The sequence below is a fragment of the Paroedura picta genome, chromosome 5 (genome assembly GCF_049243985.1).
Source record: "Paroedura picta isolate Pp20150507F chromosome 5, Ppicta_v3.0, whole genome shotgun sequence".
Lineage (NCBI taxonomy): Eukaryota > Metazoa > Chordata > Lepidosauria > Squamata > Gekkonidae > Paroedura > Paroedura picta.
The window spans coordinates 100,129,387-100,144,125 of NC_135373.1; the positions used below are offsets into that span (position 1 = coordinate 100,129,387).

At 45.7% G+C, this 14,739-nt stretch overlaps 2 protein-coding genes across 2 annotated transcripts; one reads left to right on the plus strand and one right to left on the minus strand.

The window, feature by feature from the left end:
- The first annotated feature begins 1,484 nt into the window (after positions 1-1,484).
- RPS19BP1 (ribosomal protein S19 binding protein 1) lies at positions 1,485-6,566 on the plus strand. Its single transcript, XM_077339447.1, has 4 exons — positions 1,485-1,649; positions 1,816-1,956; positions 2,994-3,091; positions 4,386-6,566. Exons 1-4 carry the CDS (start codon positions 1,598-1,600, stop codon positions 4,530-4,532), a joined length of 438 nt encoding a protein of 145 aa, XP_077195562.1. The 5' UTR covers positions 1,485-1,597; the 3' UTR covers positions 4,533-6,566.
- A 1,885-nt stretch (positions 6,567-8,451) lies between these two features.
- Positions 8,452-11,828, minus strand: ATF4 (activating transcription factor 4). Its single transcript, XM_077339448.1, has 3 exons — positions 11,445-11,828; positions 9,899-10,213; positions 8,452-9,718 (listed from the first exon to the last, which is right to left on the minus strand). Exons 2-3 carry the CDS (start codon positions 10,113-10,115, stop codon positions 8,544-8,546), a joined length of 1,392 nt encoding a protein of 463 aa, XP_077195563.1. The 5' UTR covers positions 10,116-10,213; positions 11,445-11,828; the 3' UTR covers positions 8,452-8,543.
- Positions 11,829-14,739: the final 2,911 nt, after the last annotated feature.

The following is a 14,739-nucleotide window of genomic DNA, read 5'->3' on the forward strand; positions in this document are numbered from 1 at the left end:
TGCTAAGCAGAGAGACCGACAGCTCCCATTGTTACTAAATATACCTGCTTATCTTCCGCTAATAAGCAATGGGTGTCATAACTCCTGGATTGGCAGGAGGAGGGGGGGAGGGGTGCCTGGGTCATGACTAGCCTGCTAAGGTCCCCAGCATGCTGCACACATTACTGGAGAGAGGACACTCTCAGAAATCTGCGTGCCCTTGGAAAAATGGTCAAGTGAATTGCCTAAATGTTCTGGTATGTGAATACCAGGGGAAGGGGAGCCTTTGAAGTTTCCAAATGGAACTCTGCTTTGATTACTTGATAAAAATCTGTAGTTAATGTTTCATAGTAGGTTTTACCAAATGTATCCATATGTTGTTTGATACTGTCAGATGAACTGTATTTGTCAATTGTATGTGCAATGTGTTGCAGTAGTTTAGTCTCAGTGTTCATGTGGTGTGGATCCATATCAGCTGTATCAAGGTAGGGGAACATCTTACAGGCTAAGCTGAGTTGGAAGAAAGCCTTTTGACATTAACTGGCATCTCCATCACTTTCCCTGAATAAGGCTTCATATGCCCAATAGCATAACTTGTATTTCCAGAAAGATGATCAGATTAAAAATAATGCAGTGAAGGCTAAGTTGGCAGCCCAGCTTCCAGTCAATGTATGAGTTGGTCCAAGCAAAGATTTAAACAAACGTGATGCTTAACACTGAGGACACAATATGTGGGTCCAAAACATGTAGGCAACCTATTTGCTGTTTTTTACTTATGCCTTGGTATCATATGTGGTCTTACTCCTCTGAGAAATTCTGACTAATTCAAACACATCAGTCACAGAGATAGCAATTTTGTTGAAAATAAAGCATTGGACCAGCAGCAGGGTTGGATGCTGCCTCCTTGCTTGAAGACCCCAAACTTTTGGGGGGCACTGTAACATGTATCCCAGAATCCCACTTTTGGAGGGACATCTGGGGGTACCTGGCAAATTTTACTTATGTTGAAATTTAAAAATATATATTACAATACTATTTTTGCGTTCTATGAAACTTTTTGTTGCTCCATATAGACCAAATTCTTAATCAAGAACCTCCCCCCCGGGTCAATGGTGTCCTGCTTTACCAATGTTAAAATCACCTTAATCTGGTCCAACCCCCTTCACAATGCAGGAGCTCACAACTACTTGCCCACCAATGGTGACCCCAATCTCATGCCCAAGTGATCCATCCACCAAAAATCTCCAGAATCCAGCCTGAAGGAACTTCACGTAGAATTCTCTTAAATTAAACCAGAGAGAAATTTCCAAGGAAATTATAACATTCACGGCTAATCTCGCAAACAAAAGTCAATCATTAAGCCTGGTCACCAACTTCCTTCCCAAACAAGCAACAGGCGGCGACAGACACAGCCGGCCGGCCGGTCCTTCTGCGCAAATGCGATAGAGTCTGAGCGAGGGCGACATGCCACTACAGGAAGTGTGGCGAAATCCGCCACGGAGAAGCGCGGGAAAACCGGAAGAGGGGCAAGACCCAACGCGGAAGTCTTTGTAACCATAGAAAACACCATAGAGTCGCCAGAGAAGGCTCCGTTGTCCACGTGGGTGAAGGGAGGAAAATGTCGGCTTCCTTGCTGAGGAAGGGTTTGGAGTTGCTGGAGGGGTCAACAGGTAATAAAGGGGAGCGGGAACAAGACATTGCTCCGCTCGCTTCTTCTTTTCGCTTGCCTGCTTCTGCAGAAGTCCCGCTGTGTCCAGCAGAGTTAATTCCCAGATATGCAGGGGACTCTGGACCTTAGCGGGTTATTTCCTTTCTTTCCTGTTTTTGCTAAGCTAGCGTCTGCCTCTCGGCCCAAAGGAACAGCGACCACCCCGCAGCCCAAGAAGCAGTTGTTGACGAGGAAGAACAGAAAGGTGGCCTCAAGACGCAGCAGAGATACAGCTACGGTCAAAGGCAAAGTCACGAAGTCTGTATTAGGTGAGCGCCCCTATTCCATAGTGGGGTGGGAAAGGTCTCTCGGGAGAATACTCAACTGGCTCAGTAGCCGCTCTTGGGCTATACTTAACTCAAACTGTTTCCCTAGTGCACTTGAGCAGAATAAAATGTTTGATGTGACATTTGACTTCAGTCTATAACGCAAATAAACAAACTGGATATAATAGAGTACTCCCTATGAAAGTTCTCAAACCAATAGTCTCAAAGAGGCCACAACATTCTTGGTAACTAAGATAGGATATGCTTGGTTCCTCAGTTATAAAATGCTTTTAGTCAAACCGGGGTTAGTTTAAAGCTATTGGAAATACACACACACACACACTTCCAAGTTTATGCTTCATTCCTTGGTATTTGCTTTATATTTTGGTTACATAAGACATTTAATGGCCAGGGTGACATAACTACATACACATTAGCTACAGTATTACTCAGTTGTCTGTTATCAGTTATCAGGCACACCAGCTTAGTATATTAAAGACTTTTTAAGGATTCCTTATCACTTTCTCAGCTCTCTGAAGGAACTGAAATTATTGACATTGCTAAGCATTGCATTTTCCTTTTTGCCCAAGAATGTTAGTAGTCAAAGAACTGACTAAAGTTACTTACCACATTTATCTGTGTAGGCCAGTTATAGTACTAAGAGTTCATAGTCTGTGACCCATCAACACCTGTGATGTACAGCCCTTATAGTAATTTCCGTGGCTCAGCAGGTGTCACTGTATACCCTTGATTGGCTAGTTCTCTTTATTCATTTTATTCACTCACAGCTATCAGGAATTCCTTGTATTTTCAGGTTCTGAATAAATTTAAGCCATTGTGATATATCAGAATGTCCTTTCTATGTTGTTCAAGTTCATTTTGACAATTTGCAGAGGTGTTTTAGGGATTTTTTGTTTGTTTTGGTTACATATCAATTCAGCAAGTAATATGGCATTCCAGATAGTGATGTTCCTAAACCTGATTGTGTCTTCTATCATCTCTGCAAACTTGCTTGCAATTATTCTCTCAATTCTTCCCAGAGGAGTATCAGAAACTCCAGGATGTAGACCATTTTCAGGAAAACCTGCAGTACATGATGAATAGTCCATTTGTGACAGACAGTGCCATCACTCAAAAGGTGAGTCTTCTCCTCTGCATGCTGGTTTTGTTTTAACTTCCTTGCCATGCCACATCCACTCACTCCCAGCCTCCTCCCAGCCTTCAAGACCTTTGTTCATCTTCAAGACCTATGTTTTATTTTAATCATTTTGAAGCTACGTTTCTCCTTGGAGGAATCCAAAGCTGCTTACAAGAAAAAAGCTGTTTCAAAATATAGAAACCAATGTATGTTCAAAACAAAAACCAGCCTGGGCTGGTCCACCAAGCAGTATATTGCACGTCCTGAACTAAAAACCCTTTGGCTTGCCACAGGTTAAATATCTACAGGAAAAAGACAGCTAGGATGGATCTTAGCTGTTCTACCCAGGTAAATACCAGCAGAAAGAAAGGGGGGGGAATTTAGCCTGAATGAGCCTCAGCTGCTGCTAGCCTACTGGAGCAAGCCAGTATGATTGTCTTCATTTTGCCCTCCTGTGGCATGAACTCGCCTGGAAAAAGTGCTGCCAAGTTTTGTATTTGTAGCTACAAGATACAAATTGAGGAAAAAAACAGACGTTTGGGAATGCTTCCCTGTTTATTGAGGGCAGCTTTCTTTTCCCAGTATGGCATAATGTAGTTCTCTAGTAATATCTAGATTAGACTACTACAGAGCTGTCTACATGGTACTGTTCTTGAAGAGTGTCCAGAAGCTTCATTTATCACAAAACGCTGCAACCAGAATGCTGACTGGTTTGAGTTGTAGGGACCAACAGCATAGTGGGGAACACACAAGGGCCTTCACAGGATACCTCAGGACAACAGAGTCAGGTGAGGAGTGAATTATGGCCACATTGAGAAGATATATCTAGCCAGTGACAGTACTAGATCAGAAAGTAGGTGTCGGAGCCATTAAGCAAAGCAGGACAAAAAATGCTGGAGCAAAGAGGGCCGTTGCATGCTTATGTGTTCGCACAGGATTGTGACTGCTAACTGCCGCCTGGTACTCCATAGCCAATCCCATCAGTTTTTCAATATAGCCAGGAAACCTTTTTGAATGTCCAGGTGTGACTGGATTTCTATATCATGTGGCTATGTGGCAACATAGTTTAGAGTCTGTCCAGACTGGATTTTTCATAACTTATTCAGAACACAACAGCTGACTCCGCTTTTTGTTTATTTTTAGGGGTGAGTACAGAGGGGCCTGTTTCAGTTCTCATTTTGTGATCAAAGGTTCTCCTTAGTCTGGAACAAATTGGATTGAGGCTTAAACAGCCATAACTATTTGTGCTACTTTAGCAAAGAATGCAGCTCATTTCCTTTTGTATTTTCTAAAGGTTCTGGCCCAAAATAGAGGCAGGAAAGCTAGAGACCATCTAGAAGAGGAGGTGAAGAAGAAGAAGCCTGAGGGCACAGTCTTCACTGATGAAGATTTCCAGAAATTTGAGAAGGAATACTTTGCTGGAGCAGTCAGCCCATATTGACATGCTGCTCATTGCAGGAGAGAAATTGTCAAGAATAGCATTGCTTGGTTTCTTTAATTGTTTTGGGAGCCGCATCTCTCCGTGACATGCTTGGTCCTGTGCTCAGGGGTCACAGTCTGTGCTTGTGGTGAAGACAGATCTCCTGTTTACCCAGAAAACACACCTACAGGCCTATGGTACTATTCTATGTAGAGTCATACCGATTCCATGGAAATCAGAGGGCCTAGACTGGATTAACTCTGCACAGGATTGCTACTCATTACTGTAGAGGAGAGGGAGGTAGACTGAACTTGAACCTTTTATGGTACTTGCACAGGATTAATTTGGAGATTGAACATGCCAGACACCAGCAGGCTGTGGAAATTGGAATCCTGCCTTCTGCAAGAGTACCACTAGGGAGATGCTGTATGATTTTTCTTTGACATGCTGTGTTCCACTCACCCTCTCAAAAACCTTATATCTTAAAAGCTGTGTTCTCTAGGATTTCCTTATCCAGGCAACCAAATTAACTGGCATCTGTTGCAGGTAGCAGTATGTCTGAGGGCAGCGGGAAGAAGCACAGAGATACTTAAAGAGCAAAAGAAATGCCTATGCAAATAGGGGCTTAAGGTATAATAAACAATTTCTGCAAGAGTTGTTCAAAGTCTTTTCCTTCAATTTATTGCTTGAAATGTTCACAACAAATAATCAAGATGATAGTCTCTGTCAATATGACTTTTCTCTACACTCTTCCTGAAGTACATGAACAACTTTGTTTTTGTATGGTGAGTTATTAAGCTGTTTCCAATGCATGTTAATTTTTTTGAATTGTAATACAATACTTTCCAATAATGTATTGCCTGGTAGATGTACTGCTTTTGTTGATTTGCAGGAGAATCCCCATTCTAAACCAGGGTTTTGCGAAAGCCCTGCATTTCCTGAATGAGGAGTTAATTTTTTAAAATTGCTGACCACTTTTTGGGTGATACAACTGTCAGGTACTTCTTCCATTCCCTCTGATTTCCTTAGGTCGGTGCCCTTTCAACTTCCCCTCCCTCCCCCTTCATGGATGTGGGAATTTATATACTCTCTTCTTGCCCCTTTGAAATGGTAAACTAGTAGATTGGTGCAACAAAACAAAATCAGAGTCCAGTGGCACCTTTAAGACCAACAAAGATTTAGAAGAGTGCTTGCACTCTAAAGCTCACACCTTGAATAAATCTTTGTTGGTCTTAAAGGTGCCACCAGACTGATTTTGTTTTGTTGTGCTGCCTCAAAACAACATGGCTACCCACTTGAATCTAGTAGATTCGTCTCGGTGAAGGAGAACCTGACACCATGCTGCCCCCTTGGAGAACCGATGAAAGTCGCGAAGGGAGAAAAACTAGTTTTTGAGTTAGTAACTAGTGGAAGTAGCCACAAGTCTGCTACCTGAGTGGAGGGCTATCCAAAACTGGAAGGCCAGCCTTGGGTCACCCAGATAAAGCCACTCAATTTATTTAAATTTGAATAGCCCTACCTGAGTGAACAGAGCCTCTTGTGGCGCAGAGTGATAAGGCAGCCGACATGCAGTCTGAAAGCTCTGCCCATGAGGCTGGGAGTTCAATCCCAGCGGCCGGCTCAAGGTTGATTCAGCCTTCCATCCTTCCGAGGTCAGTAAAATGAGTACCCAGCTTGCTGGGGGGGTAAACAGTAATGACTGGGGAAGGCACTGGCAAACCACCCCATATTGAGTCTGCCATGAAAACACTAGAGGGCGTCACCCCAAGGGTCAGACATGACCCGGTGCTTGCACAGGGGATACCTTACCTTAGCGATCCCCAACCTGTGGGCTGCGGACCACATGTGGTCCTTCAACTACTTGGAGGTGGGCCCCGAAGGACACCTTCTCCCCCCCCCCCAGCCCTTTACAACACACTTTGGGTGTCATTGTCTCCCATCACACCCAGATGGGACTATCTTGTTGCAGAGAAACAAGCTCAGGGTTCCATTGATTTGTCATTGTCATGAGTTAAAATTTCCATGAAAAATAAAATGTTCCTTATGTTCATTGTTGTGGCGTGTCTGTATCTTATTTTGAAGGGATGTTTAAACATTACCATAGTGATCAGAGAGCGCTAGGGCAGTGGTTGAGAGTAGAGGAGTAAACTACCCCCCCCCCCCACCGGGCCTCAGTAAAAGGCATTGAGTGGTCCCCGGAGAGTGGTCACCGGTGATAAAAAGGTTGGGGACCACTGCCTTACCTGAGTGAAGAGGTGTGACCTAACCATCCTGGATGACTTCCTCCACTAAGTAGAAAGGGTTTTCCCAATGTTCCTGGAAAGTGGGGAGCCTACTCATGTGTCTATAAAGCCCAGATCTGATCTCGGGGCTTTGTTGCAGTCAATTCTTCTGTTCCACATGTTACCCTGGCAAGATGATCACCTGTCTTTTACTCAATACATTTTTGGTGAAATGCCCAAGTTGTGGTAGTTGCTGTGTTGGAGAATGGGGATTACACTTCACAGCAGCACTTACATAGGTTTGTGACAACCACCCTATGTTGTTATATCAATGGGCCTGGAGGGGGTGGGAATGGGCCTAAGGTGAGCAAGTTGGTAAGTACAGCTGTGCTTCCCTAGTCTTCATGGTTGCCACTTCTGGGGCTTCTCAGCCTGAATAGTTCAGTTCAATAGTAAAGAAATTGAAAAAGGCTGCTCTAGAAGGCAAGACTAAAACAGTGTTTGGTGTGGAATGCCAGAGAACTGCAGAGAAGTCTCATATGTGATTTGTCCATTACCAATACTGAAAACCAGCATTTTAAGGCCCCAAGGTAGTTTTATTTTTCTATGCTTCCCATACTTGCCATGTTGGTTTGGCTTTTATGCTAGCCTTTTACATTGTGTGGGCTTTGCAACACTACTTCTGCAAGTTGCATTATGTCTGCTTTGCCATGAGTTTGTTGGTTCTGTCTGCCTTAAGGGGCATTTGGTAGGGGGCTACTTTGCTTGCTGTTCTTTGGCCTGGAAAGTTTTCTTTCAGGAAATGAGCGCCAAATGTTGTTAGGTGCAAAGTCGTGTTCGACCCATCGCGACTCCATGGACAATGATCCTCCAGGCTTTCCTGTCCTCTACCATTCCCCGGAGGCCATTTAAGTTTGCACCTACTGCTTCAGTGACTCCATCCAGCCACCTCATTCTGTCATCCCCTTCTTTTGCCCTCAATTGCTCCCAGCATTAGGTTCTTCTCCAGGGAGTCCTTCCTGCTCATGAGGTGGCCAAAGTATTTGAATAGCCAAATACCAGACTTTAAAACCAAACTGAACACCAACCTATGTTTGAGACCTAGATAACCAGTAGGTATGTTTCGGCTGAACAAAATTTGAAAAATTTGTTTAGATGCACTGCTACAGGCCACTCGTTCTCTCAAACAGGCAATATTATGTTAACTGAAGCTCTGGAGATCTAGTTAAGCTACTTCCACTTACAAGATTTTGTCCATGAGAGCAAACTCTGGACTCTTCCCTCATACTCCAAATTACTGAGCATTTTATGAGACACCTGCAGAAACCAAAAATTGCCATCCCACACATGGTGTCAAGTGGAACTGCGCTCACAATTTCCCCTTGGTACTTTTGTGATGAATAACTTGTGTTTCCTCCAGGCACACTACTACAGGAAAACTGCAATTAGTACTGCAGGCAGATGATTAATCTCAAAATTGACAACTATTATATACAGAAACTATCTAAGCAAGTTACCAGACTGGTATGAAGAGGAAGTCTTGTGTATTTTCCAGTCTTGCCTCTTAGATGTTACATATTGACCAAAGTCAAAGGAAAATGCTTACTCAATTTTCAAGTAGATTCATTCTGTTCTTTGTTCCACTATTTTTATTTTTAGGGAACCAAATCAGCTAAATATGAATGCTAAACAACTATTCACTCCAGCCACAAGAAACATGTATTAGAAAATAATTTATTAGGCAGTAATACACAGCTGTTTGTACTAAGCTCTTATATACATGCTTGTAACATCTATCCTTTGACTACCCTTATTCTGGGACCTTAACTTTTTTATTCTTGGCCTTACGGACCTCTTCAATTAGATCTTTCAAATATTGAATTTCTTTGCTCAGGGAATCTGCTTTCTCCCTCAGGGCCTCATTCTTCTGTTCCAGCTCTCTACACTCTCCTGATACCGCTTCCCGCTCTGCCCTTTTTTTCTGCCGATAGCGTGTAGCTGCCGTTTTATTCTGCTCCATCTTCTTGAGCTTTTTGTCTACTCTTTTTTCTCCCTTCACCTTTGCTGACACTATCTTTTCTATAGGAAGATCATAAGGCTTGAGACGCACAGAAATGTCAGGCGGGGCTGTAACTGACTGGCTATCACTGAGGGAACTAATAGAAGTTGTAGGACTTTGCTGGGGGGTCCCCAAGTAAGATGGACTCGTGCCTATTCCACTATCATTGTCTGAGTTGATTTCTTCCTCCTTCTCACACTTGGGAATTACCACTACAAGGATATGGGCTTCCCGCTCTGCCCTTTTTTTCTGCCGATAGCTTGTAGCTGCCGTTTTATTCTGCTCCATCTTCTTGAGCTTTTTGTCTACTCTTTTTTCTCCCTTCACCTTTGCTGACACTATCTTTTCTATAGGAAGATCATAAGGCTTGAGACGCACAGAAATGTCAGGCGGGGCTGTAACTGACTGGCTATCACTGAGGGAACTAATAGAAGTTGTAGGACTTTGCTGGGGGGTCCCCAAGTAAGATGGACTCATGCCTATTCCACTATCATTGTCTGAGTTGATTTCTTCCTCCTTCTCACACTTGGGAATTACCACTACAAGGATATGGGCTTCTGGTTTCTTGTCTCCTTCAAGAACATCCACTTCACTACCTAGTTCTAAGCAAAAAGAATGGTCTGCAGTGGAAATCAATGACTCTGGAGAAAGTGGAAATGGCAACACAGGAGTTAATGGGGCTACTTGGTCTGCCCCAGGGGGGGACACAGGCAATTGAATAACTGGTTCTGTTGTCAATGGAGTTTCTTTGCTGGGAATTTCTTGAATGGAAGGGTCAAATGGTTCACACGTGTCTTCCAACGTGGCCATAAACTCATCTGGGGAGACGGTGGCTTCAAGGTCATCAATACCTAACAGCGCATCAAAGTCAAACTCCTTCAGATCCATCTTCTCCACCATCCAATCCATGCCAGAGAAGGCATCCTCTGTTAAGAAAATTGATAAAATGTTCAGAGAACTGAGTATTGTCTTTCATATAAAAATTGAATATATATTGCTAACCACAACATCTCCGATCTTTATCATTAAGACTGCCATTTACGTTTTGTGTTGTATGGAACTATCACCCTGCATTGCCACCATTTGTAATTACATGTAAACCTTACCCTGGCTGTTGTCTGTGGCATCGTTCAAACTAGCCACAGCCAGCCAATCGGAGGAGCCCACTTTAGCCTTGTTGCTGGAGAACCCATGCGAACCGAAGTTCTTGGCCACCTCCAGGTAGTCATCTAACAGTCCCAGACCTTCCTCAGCCACCAAACACGGCTGGTTGAAGGGGGACAGAAAGTCCCCCAACATAATCTCTGTGTTTGAGAGGCTCATTTTTGTCAAGTTTTAGTATTCTGTGGTCAAAAAGGGTAGACACGTAGATGGTCTCTTTCTCGATTACAGCAAAGCTGCTGTGTGGTGCCTTGAAGAACCTGAAAGATACAAAGATAAAAACAGTGGTGTATTATTGAGATTGGATTTAAATGAGGCATCCCTCATTTAATGGCAACCAATATTTTTTATTTCACATTTTACTAAAGAGCAGGCTGGTGTTCATGATACATTTCTGCCATTATTAAACTATTACAGCATTCTTAAGTCAAGAAGAGTCTTATGAGAAGGCGTTTCAGGAATTCAATAAGAATTCTTGATGAATGCCAACAAGGCCTTATGCACAACAGCGCCAACTAGGATTTGTCAAGAACATCCTTGCGTGTGTGTGGCAGCCTCCTCAAGTTCCTCACAACCATATATGGTCAAAGCCAGTCGCAGCTCCACCCAACTCCCTGTCGGTTGGATTCACGCGCTCACTACCGTCAACGACAGCTGCAGCCATTTCGTGATCAGCCTGCTGTGCCTGTCTCCACCCTATAAATAGGCCGCCATTTTATATCCTGCCACGTTTTCACCAAGGTTACTTAAAACTAGCCTCAACCTTCTGGCTCCTGTTCTCCCTGGAAGAAACGTTTAAGAGGTGCCAAATAGTTTGAATTCACAACTAGTGATCGAGGAACGATCTAGTTGCAAAAGATCTGCTAAGGGAACTGTCTCCCCTACAAACTCAGCCATCCACAAGGTTAAGAGGGACAAAGCCCCACTGCCCGGGAAATAAATAAAATACTATATAACAGCCAAATCAGAGAGGAGCCCCACCAACACTCTTTCCTCCCTGACGGGCAGGGGGTTTTTTTTACATTTTACAAGTAGAGATGCAGGGAATATACCCCACCCACCCGAGAATAAACCTGTACTTGTTAGATTTCTGCATGCCAGGCAGCTGTCTGGGGAGCTGTCTGGGAGACCCAGCCATTCCTCAAGTGCCTCTTTTACTCCTGCCAGGAAGGTAGCCTACCCGGGGAATTCGTGGACACATTAGGGACTACCTAATTACCCAAGGGAGCCCAGGAGCCTCTATGCTCCATAAATGCAACCTGCTTCCCCCACCCCACACACAGTTATCTTCTGCCGCCGCCTCCGCCGTCCCCCCCCCCCACTTACTCCCCTTCCCCCTGAACGTCCCACCGGATCTTCCCAGGTGATCCATTCCCAGGCTCGAAACAGGCGACACCCCCGACCTCCCCCCTTTCAAACGCGTTCAGGACGGCCATAATCTCCAACTCGGCCGTCTGGGACTTTCCCCTCTCCCCCTCTCCCAATACTCACGCCATGGCTGCAGACGCCGGGAGGTGCCGAGGCCGCGGCCGCTGATGCTGCGCCTCTGCAATGGCCGATGCCGCCGCTTGCACTACCAACCCTGCACAGCCATGGCGGCGGCTGCGGAAGCTCAAACTGCCTCTAGCTGGTCAGAGCCGCGCCTTCCGCGAGACGACTCAGCCAACAACCCTCCCTGCCTTTTTCCAGACTAACAATGAGGACGCGGCGCCCGCGTTTTCCTCTTTTATACTCAATGAGATCCGGCTGTCTCGTCTTGCATCGTTGTCGACAGGAACCTTCCGCCAACTGTGCCTAGAATTTTAAACAGGTTCATTCAAAAGACGAACGCTGCCATCGAGACCCTCTCTAGGGATCTAGAAATCAAAACCCCACTTTAGGGGACCTTCAAGCCCGCAATCAGCCGAAACCAAACGCCGGCGGAAGGATTACAGGCACTATATCCTGTATTGGTCTGTTAATACCGCTCCGCGTCTCGCCTCAATTAAGGTCGTGACGCAAAACCGGACGGTCGGCTTCTCATTGGTTTTCGTTAGGCTGGTGGGGGTTGAAAATCTCCCGTTGAGCCGGATTCCTGAGCACGCCACGGCACGTGGACGTTAGAGCCCTGATTGGCTGACAGGACCTTGTTCACGTGCAATGAGAATTGCCATTGGCTTGAGGACGACTGTGGATCCCGTCAGTTGTAAAGGAATGGGGGTGGGGCGGAGCTGTTCTTCTCTGTCTCCAACGCGTATTGAAAATTCGCCCGCCTCGCGGCGCTGGGAGGAGGGAGGGTGTGTGCTCTGATTGGCCGCCGCCTGGCCCCTTTGCCTTGGGGTGTGCGTGTCAGGGACGGAAGCGTCTACCAGCCGTGCCTCAGCCCCTGCTCTCCCGCCGCTCCCTTGCTCGCATAAATGATCGCCGCGCTGATCTCCGACCTATTTCAGCTTTAGAAATGTCAAGGAGGGAACTTCTAGGGTTTCTCAGCCTTATGCCTTATAGATCGCCCCCAGTCATTTTGACGCATATTGAGCCTGCCTTTCTTCAGAGAAACACAGTGGCACCTTTAAGATCAACATAGTTTTATTCAAGGTACTAGCTTTACTATGTGAAATAAATGGGTTTTGAAAGGGGAGAAGCCCCCCAGGTTACCCAATGGTACTTGTCCTTGGCCGTGGTGAGCTGGGTGATGGTCCAGGAAGGTCTCTCGTCACGCTAGCAACAGGGTGAAAGGCCTTCCTGGATCCAGGCCCCTGGAGACAGTGGTCCCAGCAGGGTGCAGCTGTGGAGAGCTGCCCATGGGCCCGGGAAGACGCTGGACCTAGGGACAGCAGGGTGTGCCCTCCCCACGGGCTGTGCCATTGGAGGGCTGCCCCTGGACCCAGGTAGTCCTTTCAAGGGCCTGGGGCAGCTGCGAGGCCCCTTCCCGGCGCACTGGAGAGCTGCCCCCGGGCCTGGGAAGAGCTTGAAAGGCCTTCCTGGGCCCAGGAGCAGCCGGGAGGCCCCTCCCCACCAGAGGGATTGCCCCTAGGCCCAGGAAGGCCTTTCACCGCGTCTGGGCCAGTGGGACTGAGAGCTGTCTGGGCGGGCCAAACAGGGCACCCTGATTGGCCCTATTCCAACTCGGACAGCCAGACTCGCTCCACCCAAAGGCCAGTTTCCCTTTTATAAAGGGGAACCCAATGCACACACACTCCCTCAGATACACAAAAGCTCATACTTTGAATAAAACTTTGTTGATCTTAAAGATGCCACTGGACTCTAAATTTGTTCTGCTGCTTCAGACCAACACGGCTACCCACTTGAACCTATCTTCAGAGGAGTTCATGATGATCATCACAGATCTCGCTCCCAGCATTTATCTTCACAACAACCCTGTGAGGAGAACAGGGTATAGTAAAAAAAAAATGCCACAATAAACCTGTCAATAACATCTTAAATCAGCCATTCTCAAGGGAGCCATATGGCATATTTGAAGGCAGCGGCAGACTGAAAAATGTGGAACAGGGAGCCCAAAGTGATTATTGTTGTTCTTGTTTTTTTGGGGGGGGGGGCTAAGTAACTGAACCCATACAATACCCTTTTTGTCTCGTATGATGTCAATTGCTTGAAAATTCAACCATCAAGGGAAAGAAAAGTCATCTGTTCCTTCGGGTATACTTGAATTAATGCATTCAAGAACAAAAACCACATGTGCTTTTCTCCTGCAGTGGGGCTGTGAAGCTGAATAGCCTGGGCTCTAGTCCAACATTCTAGCACAGGTATTCCCAACCAGGGGTCTGTGGACCTCCAGGGGTCCGCAAGAGCTCCAGAGGGGGTCCACAACATTTATCATCCAGCCTTAATGGACTCTGCCACAACCAGCTGCCCTCCTGAATGTGAATTCTCTTGTGTCTAGATCTGGGAGGGGCAGAGACTGCATGACAATTTCTACCTTAAACCACCTCCTGTCTCTCTCCCAGTCCTCCTCAAGCCTGCCCATTAACCCAGGTGGTAATGTCACTTCTGGTTGCATGTCATTTCTGGAGGGCATGGCAGGGACACATGGCCAGCTGACATCACTTCTGGGTCTCCTCGAAGCCTAAACAATTATTCCAGGGGCTCCTCCGTGGTCAAAAGGTTGAAAAACGCTGTTCTAACCACTACCCAGCTTGCTGGGAAGTAATCAGTAATGACTGGAGAAGGCACTGGCAAACCACCCCGTATTGAGTCTGCCATGAAAACGCTGGAGGGCGTCATCCCAAGGGTCAGACATGACTCAGTGCTTGCACAGGGGATACCTTTACCTTTAACCACTACAATACATTACTGGCTTTTGGGGACTACACTTCCTTTAATATACGCACTGCAACTGCTTTCTAAAGTAATGTGATGGTTTTGATATCTGAAAATAGGCCAGCTCATAATTAAAAATATGTCAGAATTGTCCTCTTGAAAGCTGTGTATTTGGCTGGAGCATCATCTGCACACAAGAAGAAATAATAAACTAATTTCTAAACTCACGTATATTTGTTTCTCAGAATTTCTGAACATCCTCAGTTTCCACTAAGCAAGATATAATCTTCAACAGGATATAGAAAGAGGAACTCGTCCAAGATTAGGAAAGGGGGTTGGGGAGGAAACTAATTGCATGGACATGTCAATATCTGTGGTTTTTTACTGTTTGCTTTAAAAGGGCATTCTAGATTGTTATCAGTGGCCATGGGTCACCCTGTTACTGTAATTGTTTAGAAATTGTTCTCAGGAACAGACATGATTGTGTAACATTTTGGATCTGCTGCACATTTGATAGATAAATGGAGGC